We start from the raw sequence: 14,538 nt of genomic DNA on the forward strand, positions 1-14,538 counted from the left end.
CAGAAAGCCATTTTAGTTGTGACCTTTAATTACTTTTCAGAGTCTATACGCAAACTCCCTCGTTGTTCAACTGAGAGATTGGGCAATTCTTATCCTTGGGGGCTTGTTTGGTCTTTAGGCAGGAGTGGAGCTCCATGATACAGGCCCCCCTGTTGTTCAACACCCCAGCTCATATTATTGGACCAACAAATCACACCTAAATGGTTCAGACACAAATTGAAGTAAATACCATAGGAACATAAAATCCAGCTATTTCCCCACAGGGTGATTAAGGTGTTTGATATACAATAAAAAAAAAACCTCAAAGAGCTGGATACACTGCCAGGGCAAAAACACAATCTAGAAGCATTATGTTGTATGCAGTCATGCAAACGTATAACAAAACAACATAAAGGAACAACCAGGCAAGCTGCAATTTATGGCTCATTCATCACTAACATATGCCACAGCAGCAGAATATACTTCTCTCATCTTTTTGTACATAAAGCAGGTGCAGGAGAAAGTTGCACCAGTCACTGTAAATGCTGCTGTGTAATCCCCACAGGCATCCGTATACCTTGTCTAAACCCACTGAATAATTTGTAGCACAAAGAAAAATGCAGTCTTTGTGCTGACTCGCTGCTTGTCACACAAAGGGATCTGCAGTGCATTCCGCAACAAGCAAATTCCCATTTTCATCAAAAAGAAATTGACAGTGTTTAGCTTGCAAAAGTCATTATAGTATTTCCGCTACATAGTCGGATGCTCACTGACAACAATGGGACTCAAAAGATTTTAATGAAAAGGATCATGCTCGGGGCTCACAAGAGTCATCCGTGAGCGCAACAATGACACCGTGGGGTTGCTCACACAAACACAACTCGCAAAAGCCAGTATGAACATGATGTACTCATCATTCTGCGAGCACAAAATAAGCTTACTTAACATTACTCAGACTGTCCAAACAGATATACCATGATGTGCCGCTCAGGGGCCTAAGCTGCACGAAAAAAGGAAGGATTTTTGTCTGCCCATCTGTAGCACAACTCTGAACCAACCGAGCGGAACCTTGAACCCACTGGACTGTCAGAAGGCCTTCTGCTGCCTCGTGTCCGTTATAATCCACAGTCTTGGTGCAGGGAAGCAGTAATATTCTGCTCAACTTGAGAAGCCAACCAATGCTCACGTGTTTGGATATGCACACATACTATGTCTGTCGTTTGTGAGTTTGTCTACAGTCTGATTCCATCACGGCCGTTGGGAGAAATGGGAAAACAAATGCAACATGAGGACGATTAAATCCAGCCTTACAACTCAATCTAAAGCATAATAGGACGACCGATCAGACCTGTTCTGCCATATTTCAGTTGAGAGTCTGTGTCAGACGGAGTCTGTGCTCCGGTCATGCAGGAAGTACTGAACTAATCTTTTTAATTAACTGATTCTAATGATTCAGTACACCAACATTTTTTGCTCATTACTAATTTGTTTGTGTCGCATATAAAATGTAATATATATAATATAAAATCACAGCAGTCTCGTGCAGCTTGTAATGGAAAATGACGTGCCTGATACCAAACCAAGTACAGTAGAGCCAAGTGTGGAACAGTGCTAGAACTGTATAATGGAAAAGCACCATTTGACCAATCACAGGGCAGCTTGGAGAGACAGCATGTGCTCTGATTGACTGTTCCACTACACCTGGTGCTACATCACTGACAAAAACTTACTGCAGATAACACAGTAACCGACAGAAGGAAAGAGTCTACAAGAGAGTTGGACAATAAATGCAATAAAATGTAAAAGAGTTTCAGAGATTGACAGACTGCTTCTGGACGTCTGTCATGCACTGAATACGAGTCACAAAAGTCATTTTGTGCTCATCTGATGAGGAGCTTAGGACAAAGAGTCCCCATCCCAAAACATGACAATTCTAATGACCTGCACATAAAACTGAACGATCAATTCACTGTCAACACATGTTTGACACACATGAAACACAGTGGGTATTTGGATCTGAAGCTTGTGGACTTTTTCTCTTTGAGTGACCTCAAAACGTTGACCAAAAAACTGTTGAGCTGAGAGGGGCAATTGTTATTCCTAAACAGAACTTGGTGTTATGCATTTGTTGTCAGTAGTTTTTTAATTTGGTCTCTTGTATCATTTCTGTAACTTACAATTAAATATTTTGGCCAAGTTTCCTTTGGAAAATACATTTTAATCCCAGGGGACTTCCAAGTTCCAAGAAAAACAAATTATAAAAATGGCTACATGTTGAATAATTTATACTGTATCATTGTTGACGTTCTTTCTTTCTTTCTTTCTTTCTTTCGCTGTCGGTATACCACATTGATATGGTTGGATCATGGATCATTAATACAATATACTCAATATTCAATATCAGCTGACAGATGACTGTAAATCCACACTCACCCCCAGACTTTTAAGAGCTAGAAGAGGTCATATGCCTTTGGATGGATGTAACAAAGAGAAACTATAACTACTCTATATTTGGATCGCCATGACAACTATAATGCTGTGGTCGTGTATGGTGGTGATCATTAGTTTATGCTTGCTCACTCTGCATCCTCTGCTTCAACTTGCTACGCCTCCAGTTGTGCCCAGTGTGGAGCCTTGATGCCACACACACACACACACACACACACACACACACACAAGTGCACATGCATGCACTCATGTATGTAATGCAATGTACCAGCGCAGACGCCCACAATGCCACACGCTCCCGTCTCTGAGAGAAGGAAAGTGCCTCTCGTCTGCTGTCTTACTGAGGATTTCAAAGAGGTTGTGGACTTCACTTCCAGAGGAAGAGCTTCTCTGTCTACAGAGAGTGAGAACGCGAGACGGAAAATGTCAGACAAACACTGAGCAGAGGTGGGATGTGACAGATATGATTTTCAATATTTGCTTTGCTGTTGTGAAAACAGGGGATTTGCTGAGTTTTTTTTTTGTTATACTACTAAAACCCTCAACCTGGTTTTAGAAGGAGCTACAATAACAAGCAAATTCTCATGATACGATCAAGAATAAACAACACACACACTTTCAAAGTGACACACTTTCCATCCATTCATTGGATAAATGAAACTGAATCTACTAAAGAAATTGAAACAGCAACAAACAAATGTTTTCAGTTGAAAAACTACAACAAAAACAACAAGTCAAACAAAACTGAGCCGGTTAACACGGTGAAGTCCTCAGGCTTGTTTGGTGCCGGGAACAGATTGAAGCTGGCCATTTCAATGTTGTTATGGAAACGAGATGAGACTGTGACAAGCAGACACTTATCACATTTAGCTGCTTTGCATGTAATCTGCTGAGAATCTGTTAATTGCCTCTTTTTGTGAACTGCCCAAGAGCCCCGTTTTTCTCTTTCATTCAATCTCTGATTTTGATCATTTATGGGCTGTTGTTTTCTTTTTTTAATCACCCCCTCCTTCTCTAACCCCCCCCCCCCCCCCCCCCCCCCCCCCCCGCTTGTCTCTTATGATCCTGTCATGTGTGAGCAGTGATGTTGCCCTCTCCAATGAGTGAAGATGTAAGTTACTATTTTGCTCTGACAGTCTGGGTTAAGAGCCCACTCACTGAGATAAGAGAGCATTGTTTACTTGGCTCCGCCTTGTTACAACTCCCACACAGACACACATGGAGAGTTACTGCACGGCACAGCTCGGCTTTAATGTCACAGTGTCCAGACTGTGTGGTTGTGGCCAGTCATTGTGAAACAGTCAGCGGCTTAAACCGATGCTGTTGGTATTGAAAGAACTCCTGAAAAACCTTAAAACTCGGCAGAACAGTTAGCACTGTGTGCAGATGTAGATTGTACATTGTATTCTAAAGTCAACTCATCTGCTAAGTCGTTTGTATATAAGGCCATTTTAAGTGGACTGCTCCTTAATTGGCACAATCAGAATATTATGATTTATATGTCTTTCAAACTCAGGCTGAGCTGGACAGCAAGGGAAAAAAGGCCACCTTGTTTTCTGCGACGATCAGGATCATTTTAAACACCGGGCCCTAATCTCACACAAAGCATTTAAAAGCATTCATTACTGTTGCCTTGCAACAAAACACCTGGGTTTGCGACCCAGCCCAACCGAGAGCTGAAGTTGAATATTCTCCCCGAGTGCACAGGGGGTTTCTCTGTTTTCCTCCCACAGCTCAAAAACATGCAGAGGTTGATTGAACTCTCTAAATTGACCGTTGGTGTGAGTGTGAGAGTGAATGGTTGTTGAGTTAATACACTTTAAAATGGCTATTGTCTATTGTAATGCTGTAATATGTATATTATTAAAACTGTAGGTTTTGATGAACCTAACCTGCATTAATAAAGGTTTAATATTAATAATGAAAAAGAGCCACAAAATGTACAATTTATAATTTAGAATGTTGTTGATAACGTATAATGTTATTTTTATGTATTATAATGCTCATAACATTTAATGTTTTAAAATGTATTGCAATGTTTGCTTTGATCATTTTAATTTCTAATGTGCATTTGCTGCAAATGGTGGTGTTGTTAATATGTTACTTATGTTTCTGCTGTCAGATTGTCACTTTCAATATTCTTTTCATACATATATATAAACATATATATATACATTTATATGAGAACAACAAAAATGCTGTAAATCAAATGCAAGAAAATATATATTTTTATATATATAATGTTTTGATACTAGGGTTAGGGTTAGGGTTGTCTTAGCACAGCAGCTTTGTGACAGGTGTTTTCTTTGCTATTTTCTTGTTTCATTATGTTATGTTTATTGTACTGTCCATGTTGAATATCAGGTGTAATATCAGGTCTGTTTTTTAAGTGAGAATGACCCTGACATTCACTTCAAATTCTATACATAAGATTGTATTAGTTTTTTAATTAAAACCCCCCTTTTAATGTAATATAATTAGATGTATTAAACAGTAGTAAATAAAGGAAATCTACATATTGGAAAAATGTTTCTTAACACATACACAAGGGAGACTCGCACTGCGTCCCACTCATCACCTGTCAGGACTGCTCATAAATCACTATTGTCTCCATCAGGACTTTTTTAACCCTTTGTTGTAAACACGTTGTTTCTGCTCTATTCTCTCATTGACTGTGCTGTCATTCCATATATATTGATTTGGCAGGTTTTCAGTGCATAGACTGGGCAGAGGAGAGAGAACTAGAACTAAAACACACCTCCTCAACTCTGCTCACTCTGCTCTCACACACAGTCTCCAACCACCACGTCAGTCTACATACCGGTACTTCATGCCGGTGAGCTTGGCTGTGGACTCCTTCAGGTTGTGGTGGTAGCGGTGGGTGAAGGAGCCCAGGCTGCGAGCTATCAGGGCCACGGTGCGGAAGCGGGCACGAGCCTGACTGGCAGTATTGGGGCTGGTGGAGTTCTGCTTGCTGTGCTCCCCATTACGTGGGGCCTTCAGTCCGTGGTCTGTACATGCAAAGGACACCTGCATGGTTGTTGGCTAAGGCCACAAGAGCTGCTCCCGAGACAAATAAGTCCTTGACAGTCTTTTTCTTGTCCTCTGGAAAGTCTGGAATGTGTTTCCTTGTTGATTCTACGTGAAGCTGGACGTCACTGGTCCAGAAACCGTTCTAGCAGGTGCTGCTGAAATCACAGGCAGGAATGATGGGAGCATGAGATTGTTCAGTTTCTTAAGGGAGGAGATGAAGCTGGGGTTATGTCAAAATTGGACATAACAGCAGTGCAGTCCTGCTTCAGTGTGTGGAGGGCTGAGACTTAGAGTTGGTCTGACACCACCTGAAAATATGACAGAGGATGGAGATGGAGGGAGAAGGATGGAGGAAAATGAGGAACTGGATGAGTCGTTTGAAGAGTTGCCGACTGGGAAGAGGGAATACAGTGTGTGTCACAGAGGGTTAGAGGAGCGAGGCTTACAAGTGTGACTAAAAAGAGAAAATAATCTGCTGAACCAGAAATGACAGTACTTAAAAAAAAACCCTGTAGAAATAATTCAGTTTATTTTCCCCTACAGTTGTCTCCATTTGAATGCCCTTTGCTTCAGCTTCATTGCAGAAATATGATGAACAAGAACAACTTTGCCCTGGTTTCTCATGTCTTTCTGTCTAATTTTTCTATTTCTGTCCTCATTGAACCAGCCTCTCTCTCTCTGTTTATGATGTCTATGTTTCTTTTGATGTCTTTCTCTTGAGGGTGTCTCTGAGGTTTTTGTCAGTTTGTGTGTCTGGAGACTCTTCCTTGCCCTCAAACTGCAGCTAAGCAATCCAGTCAAACGCCGGGAAGGAAGAGAGTAACACTGCACCACCATGCTATGCCCTCAACACTGTGCACAGACACACACACACACACACACACACACACCACAGAACGCCTTTAACTACTGTCATACGTCTTTAAAATAAGGTCATGCTTTCACAGTACAGCAAAATGCTTGCAAACAAATCCCCGTTCACTGACAATTTCTCTGTGACAAACTGCTGCACTTCGACTCAACACACATGTGCTCACACGCAAAACCAAATCTTTGTGGATACAGGTGCTTCTTACACAGAGTGAGATGCCAGCACTCTCTGAGGCAGGATGAGCTTCTTGAATGTTGTGAGTCTTCCTGCAACTTTTAGAGGCGTCAAACAGTTTTTACACTGGAATCAGAGGTTTGCAAAGATCCACATCCCAAAAGAAGCAGCAGAAGCAGCAGCAGCAGCAGCAGCAGCAGCAGCAGCAGTGTCTCCAGCGGCTGTCCTCAGACTGGGCAGAGAGCCTGGTTCTGTCTCCAAAGTCCGCAAGGAAGTAACACAGCTTTTATGGTTCCCGGGTTTGCAGCAAGAATACTCTCTTTGATAAAGGGACCCTGGAATGGTAATGGACAAGCGGAGAGGAGGAGGAGGAGGAGGAGGAGACTGGAGGATGCATGGTACATCATTTCAGAGAGAGGAGGACAGATGCAGTGAGGAGGCGATGAACAGCGAGTGTGGAGAGAGTGAGCCAGGCGCTGAATGAGGAGGGAGAGAGACAGAGTGTAGAGGCTACTGGCTCTGACTGACTGGCTGAAAGAACTGCAGTGTTTTTCACTATGGCGCCACACACTCTGAGTGGGAGAGAGAGAGAGAGAGTGAGAGAGAGAGAGAGAGAGAGAGAGAGAGAGCCATTGGGCTAATGTGACTTGATGTATGTGTGTTCATTTACATGGAGGAAATCCACCTCAGGCTGGATGTTTACGTGGCATATTGTGTTTGATGACAGTAACCTACATGTAACATCAGTGACACGCTTCACTTCCCTGTGAACGACCTAGGCATTTTGATTGCACCCCCCCCCCCCCCCCGCCCGTTACTGTGTGTGTCCTCTTTATACTGCAGTAACCACTAATTAACGACATCAAGCATCATTTCAAAGCACTTTCTCTCATATACGCAAAGTATAAAGTTACTGGCTTTAATTCTGATTTACAGAAACATCCAGAAAAGACCGACACTGACACTGATGTCCCGGAGCAGATGTTAGGTAACAGATCGGATGAAGTGTCGCAATGAAACAAAGCGTTAACCAGTGTTCAGGCAGCAGCACAGTGTCTTTACTCTCCTCACCTACTTAGCAGTAAATTGACAATGCAAGATTTCATGGTTCATTGAACAGCCGCAAAAACCTTGAGGCAAATTTTATTTATATCCCCGTGACTGCATTTGATAGCAGAAGACATGGTAACAGTCATTTTCACGACGATGTGAGCTTCTGGGTCAGGAATCAGCCAGATTGTGTACGTCATGATAGATTATATGTATCTTTGCAGATTTATTCAGTATTCGATGTGAGCTGGGTCACATTTTATTTGATTTTCAAATTCACAGGCATTTCACAGAATTCAATCCAACATACTGTCACATTTTTTTGGTAGAAGATATATTATTTAGTAGTTTCCATTATTGCAACTGAATGTGCAAGGTACAAGACTAAATCCATTTAAACAGTTAAATTATAAAATATAGAAAAAAAAAGTAGCTTTCATGGGTCAAGATCCAAAAATGCTGAAGCCTACAATAACACAACTGGAAAGCGTCATTCGTTCAACCTTAACTTAATGGAATTACGACTCCAATATTAAGCAGAAATGATGCCATGATGACATGACATGACAGCAGCCTCCGTGAAAAACAGATTTTTGAGTTTCACAATGCTCTGGAGAGGTTAAACATCAAACATCTCTCTGGTGTCACCAGCATCTCCAAGGCTACAAATACCTTCCTGTTAATTCCATTTCAAAGTATGCCAGTCACAAGTGTTACAGTCTTGGTTGGAATCCCCAACAGGTGGCGACGCGGTTACCCCAAGGCAAACCGCTGTGTCTTAACTGCTCCAGTAACAACTGATGAAGTCTTGAAATTGCGTTGCTAAGACACAAACCTCCATGCGAGGAGTTTGTGAAAAATGATGAGTGACAATGAAATTGCACCGAAGAGACCGACTAATCTCTCCACGGTGACCTAACCATGGATTTCCCCACAATTTGGAACATCTCTCGGCATATCTTGCGCAACCAAAAATACTGCATCTATTAATGAGGAAAACATTTATCATCCTGTCTCACATTCTATCTAAATAAAGCCCCGGGAATTGCTGGATTCCATGTCACATAATTACAGCCCTGTAAACAGTTCGCTGCTTGACTAACAGATTTTTGTGTTTCGCATTCTGCTGCTGCTGAAAAGGCTGTTCAAGATTTAATAGATGCTCTTCCTTATCACCACTAACCTCCCGTTGAGAAAATGAGAGATAATGAAGGGGGGGGGGGGGCACCTTTCCAAGCTGTCTTTGACATCACTGCTGCACCAGCAATTTGCTCTCCCTGGTCACTTTGTTCTTATCAGAGTGGGAGCTGGAGTCATTGTAATGCACTGCACACACATACAGCACGACTGTGTGTACAAACTATACAATTAATCATGAAACATGCAAGACACACTAATGAACAAGCCGGACACTGAATGTGAAGGTTTGAACGAAAAGTAAAGTTATCGTCATCATCATCATCATCATCACCAACATCACCACACAAGGTGTTGCAATTCTCCACCATAGCCATTCTCATCACATCATCAACATCATCATCATCACCCCATTACCATCATCATTTTCACTGCAATAACTTTGACTTATGACCATCAGCATCATAGTCGGCTCTTCCTTTTGCAGCACACCGCTCTGAATGCACTGGGTTCAGTGACACAGATGAACGCTGACATGTTTATTGCGGGAGCCTCCGCAGACGCCTCGTGACCTTCCAGAAAAGAAATGGAAGTGGCCACGGGAGCCGTTTCATTTCACTCTGCAGTTCACGGTTAATAATACTGACGGAGGATTTGAGAATTTCCACCTCAGAGCGATCACTTTTTGAGGCAAGAATTACACGTATTTGTTCACAAAAAAGATGCATATTTTTGTTACGGGATGTGTTAGGCTTCCATTAGAGAGACATGTAGTAAATATATGTTTTTTTTTTCCCCTTGAGTAAGTAATTCTAAAAAAAAAAAACAATAGATATGCTGCATTTGAATGTTTTTAAGTGGCAAATATGTAAAATATTTATGCTTAGCTTTTCTTTTTAGGGAGGGGTATGCTGCAGTTTGGTCTAGGCACAAAAGGCACCTGGTTATGGCCAGGAAAAAAATCTGGGTTTTTCCCTCATAGCATCAGTACCCGCCTCTCCATAAAAATACACCGCAACAAATCCCGTAATAATTCCACTATGCAAATATAGAATATTCGGTCTCGCCTGACTGTGATCGACTGCTTTGCCCAACCTCTCCTCCTCCAGGTGACACGTTGATATGACAATTTTCCAAAACACCACACTCAATGTCACATTCAACATCTGACTTGGCACACATTAGGAACACTGATGTACAACTGACAGCTCAGCCAAACTTAAGGCCTAGTTCACACTTAAGAGTTTTCGGGCTCGGGTTTTTAAAAATAATCACGCACGCTTGGTTCTCAAACACATCTTCGCTCAGACTGCAAACACAGTCCTGTCAAAAGCATGACAAGTCAACAGGTGGTGATATAACTGTAACTGTAAAGCCCTGCGAGCCAATCACAATCACGGAGAGACAAAAAAAAAAACCCAAAAAAAGATAAATAAAGTAAATATGCATGTGTAAGCATGTCAAAGGCTCAGCTTGCCACATGTAAACAAACATGATGACGTCTCACACTGACGTCAGCCAGAGGGGACACAGATGCACAGCCCAAAAACACCATTTTTTCCTGGCAGTTTCCAAAACGTGCATTTTCAGAGACATCGTGCTTGTACGAAAAGGCCCGAACACAAAGAAAAAGTGTTCCAAAAATAACTCCATCTACATGTAGAATGGGGCTGACTCTAGCTTAGTATTTGGTTTACAGGCCTGAAAATGCTGGGATACCTAATAATTTAGATAAACACACACACACACACACACACACACACACACACATTCTTGTACAGTGTTCTTAGTGAAGTCTTGAGTCACTTTTTAGTGAACTTTCAAATCTTTTCAGATGTTTGTGTTCAGTCAAGTTCAGTTCACTCACTGCCACGTTCTCCCTCACTGACGTCACATTCCGGGTTAGCACGGACGTGTCCAGCTCCTTCTCCTCTCCTGACGATCATTTATAATTTAAATTAAAAGTTTTTCGGGAAAACCAAAACAATATGTTCACAGACTTATCTCTGACTAAGATGGACACAGGAGAGAATCTGTCCTGCACCAGGTGTAACAGTGTAGGTTGATTAACACTCGGTGTAATCACTGATTATTATGTACACCTGTGAAGCAGAGTGTGCTAAGTGCTAAGTGCTAAGAGTGCTGTTATACTCACTTTCGCTGAATGCCTCTCGTCCAATCAGGTGACTTGTTTGCAACTATAGTTTGAATGAACTGTCGCATAATCAGTTTCATCTCACGGCGAGACTGTAACACTCTCTCTCTGCCCGTGTGCATCAGGAAGCAACTGTAATGAATTATTGTTCTTTGCTACGTTTCAAATCAATCAGTAAAAAATAAAAAAAGTAAAAATGTTGGCCTGAGTTTGAAAAAAATTATTAAAAAATTCACGTATCGGAAGCTTTAGCAGTGAATGATGAGGACAGGTGACTAAATGAAGTGAGTGAGAAGGTTCAAGCACTTGTGACCTTTGACCCATTATGACTGTGATACATTATGTGTTTACATATTTTATTTTGTCAACACTTTAATTTGTAAAGGTTTGCCTTTAATTAAAAACAATTAATGTGAGATTTGTGTCCCCTTGTCCTTTTTGCACGACCCAAGATAGAACCCCAACCTTGTTATTAAAGTAACTTTTACTCTGAGTACATTTTAAACAAGCTACTTGTTTACTTTAACTTGAGTACATTTTTAGACCAGTACTTTTACTTGTGGTACTTTTACTTGATTGGATTGACTGGATTAATTTAAGGCTACCAGAACCAAACCATTTTTATTCTTACACACTTATAAACACATACTTATGGGTTTTAAATCCAGCCAATGAATGTGACACACTGGACCTTTACTTTATCACTTCATCAATCTTTTCCACACGACCTGCCAAAGTCACTAAAAGCACCGCGGAATGTCTGGTGGCCTCATGTGCCTCCAAAGACGAGTCCAATTACACAGTCCTGCACCTTGCTGTCCAGACAGTTTGCTCGTTATCAGGAGATGATGAATGCATTAGGTGTTTAACGCGACTAAACTTGCTGAGCAGTTGAACTTTAATCCCTGCTTCCAGTTAAACACGAGAGGCAACACATTTACAGACAAACTGCTGTTTACACTAATTGCTCATTTACATTTATTTCACAATATCAGACAGTAACCGTTCCTTATATATAATCAGTGTGATCACCCAGCTTTATGGAGACTGTGCTGTAAAATCTCCCTCTACACACATACTGTCTGTTATATAACAAAATACAACCTTACATTTAAAGCATGTATTAAAAACGTTGCTGCTGAAAATGTTTGGATTTTAAGTGTATGCCCACTTCCTCATGACATCATATCCTACCTGTAGACCATGCTGGCACTAGGCTGCGTAGAAGCCTGAAACAAGTGGCCGTGTACATAAAGAAGCTCCTCCAAACTGTTCTGCCCGCGAGGTCTGCTGGCTTCAAAGCCTGATGGAGGGCAGCTGGTGGAGTATGAGGGGTTCAGCCGAGTTCCTGCCCCCTGCCTCTGCTGGTTGGAACTGGGGCAGCGTTCCAGCCTCGGCCCCCCTCTCTGCCTGGGCACGGGGACCTCAGTACAGGCAGCCTTGAGATACATGTTTGGACCAGCCTCGTCTCCAACAGGCCGATGGGACACTTTCTTTTGTTAGCGAAATCTCTTTCAATATATTTAGTCATCGTGTGACCCAAGAACATCTCCATGAAAGTGCAATGCAATGTCAGTCATGCAGAACCACGGAGGATATCCATGTGTGTTTGTTTACTGAGGAGATACCATCGTGCCAAAAAGGACCGACAGAGTGATTTAGAGTGATGACACTATTTCCAGAGATATGGCCGACAAACTGCACATGTACACAAATAAGACTGGGGCTGCTGGACACACACACACACACACACACACAGAAATAGAATTAACACAGTGACAGTATCAAAGATACAGATAACAGCTTGGAGGCCAGAGAGATCTGTGTGTCATACCTATGATGTCAACTTTTTATTCTTAGATGATTGACAATTTAAAAGACAATGGCAGCTTTAGTTTGAAGCCTGAACAAAGCCAGGAGGATATGACTTCTGCAAAACATTTGTCACATGTAAAGTCAGTCAGTCGAAGCCAGTGCACCGACGTAAAGTGATCACTCTGTTCCTCTCATATTAGTTTGAAACAAGTGATTAAATGATCATAGAAACAGAAATGCAGTGCAGTCAGCTCTGAGAACAAGACGATTATACATCAGCTATGGTTATTTAGTACGACCTGGCGTCAACACAAAAGCCTTTGCTGATAAAGAACAACGAGCCAGTTGGAAGAGTAGGAACAGGAGCCGACCTTGACATGCACCTGCATGCACCAGGGGACAACTCACCCCTCCCTCCCTTTCCCTCACTCATTAGTGACCTGCGGTGGCCTTCACTTATTAGAAAGAAAGTTGTTCTTCTTTGTTTGTGTCATAAGCCTCCACTTCAAAATGCAAAACAAGATGGTGGCGTCTGCAAAGCAAGGTCATTCCTTAAGTAAGGACATATACAAGGCTCGCTCAAAGGCCATGAAAACAAGTGATTAGATTACATTTTCTCTCCGAAAGACAAAGTTGCTCTGGAATGACGGCAGATATATGGAAGCCTGTGATAGCGGATGGAGGCAAACATCAGCTCCAGTAAATGTTCATATGTGACATTTGAAATGAATTATTTTAAAAGCTGCAGTATGCAGGATCACTAGAAGAAAAACAATTGTTTGTTGATTGTTGACACCAGAATGTTAAAAACACTTCATACTGAACAACCTCTTCAGATCAGCATAGACAAACACACTGTTATTTGTGCTCCTGTTACCTTATGAGTTAAAAGGCCATAAATAGATTTCCAGTGTGTTTGCAAAGCGGTTACCATTGTGACTGCTATTTAGGCTAAACTGTTGTTTTTTTATTATTATCATTATTAATGGCATACAGTTAATGGGCACACGATGTTATAGTACTTGGGTTTTTCTAACAGTGTAAAATGAACCCTTGTGAAAATATCATACTGTTTTCTTAGCTGAAGGGATCTCCAGACTTTGATTAAAATGGTTTAATTGTCATATTTTCACTTAGGTTTATGTTTTGTTATTGAAATGACCCTGTCCTTACAGAGGACTCTATGCATCATGTTCAATAATAATCACCAACAATAATACCTTCTATTCTGGTGCCTGGTGTTATCATTTGATGATTATAGGTAGCAGGGAGCAGAGTTAGATCAATGAAAGTAATGACATATCCATGACAAGTCCATAAAAATACAGAATCAACAAAAATAAATAAATAAAACCATTCACATTTCCATTACTCAGTTATTTTCCTGTTAGTTGTATCTGCCTGCCCTCTAGTGGAGAGAGAAGCAGGATGTTCCTGCAAAGACAGTAGGAACATGCAGTGCACGTACACACACGCGCACACACACACCAACCACACACACACACACACACACACACACACACACACACACACACAATAATATAGAGATCCATCACTAATTTACAGATATAAGTGTGTATTAGCGTATCTAAGGAGAAAATGGAGATAGGCCTATACTGTAAAATGATGTGGGGGTTGTGATCGGTTCTCTGTGTGTCTGTAATGTCCTCCCACTCAGCGTGAGAGGCATTTAGTCTATTTCAGTCCTTGGATATGTGAGGACTTTTCTTTCCTCCAAGACCAGAGTGACTCATCGACGCTTGTACACAGTCATACTCCTGCAGACAGCGAGGGGAACACTACTCGGAAAATCTGGCCCTCACAGCAGAATAACATTGTGGCTGACCGAGTGCTCTTCTTACAGTTCACAAACAAA

The 14,538-nt window shown here is 41.6% G+C and overlaps 1 protein-coding gene across 3 annotated transcripts in view; it reads right to left on the reverse strand.

Annotated features, from left to right (window-relative positions):
• Positions 1-12,323, reverse strand: part of kcnab1b (potassium voltage-gated channel subfamily A regulatory beta subunit 1b) — a 33,589-nt gene extending 21,266 nt beyond the window's left edge. Inside the window, exons 1-2 of one of the 3 annotated variants that reach the window (XM_058644026.1) lie at positions 12,042-12,127; positions 5,249-5,768 (exon numbers count right to left, since the gene is read on the reverse strand). In XM_058644026.1, coding sequence (XP_058500009.1) covers positions 5,249-5,463 — 215 coding nt within the window. In that variant the 5' untranslated portion in view covers positions 5,464-5,768; positions 12,042-12,127. Of the gene's footprint in view, positions 1-5,248; positions 5,769-6,536; positions 7,039-12,041 lie in introns of those variants that run through there. The other 2 variants (XM_058644016.1, XM_058644007.1) reach the window with 2 other exon arrangements.
• Positions 12,324-14,538: the final 2,215 nt, after the last annotated feature.

This window comes from Solea solea, chromosome 1 (genome assembly GCF_958295425.1).
Source record: "Solea solea chromosome 1, fSolSol10.1, whole genome shotgun sequence".
Taxonomy (NCBI): Eukaryota; Metazoa; Chordata; class Actinopteri; order Pleuronectiformes; family Soleidae; genus Solea; species Solea solea.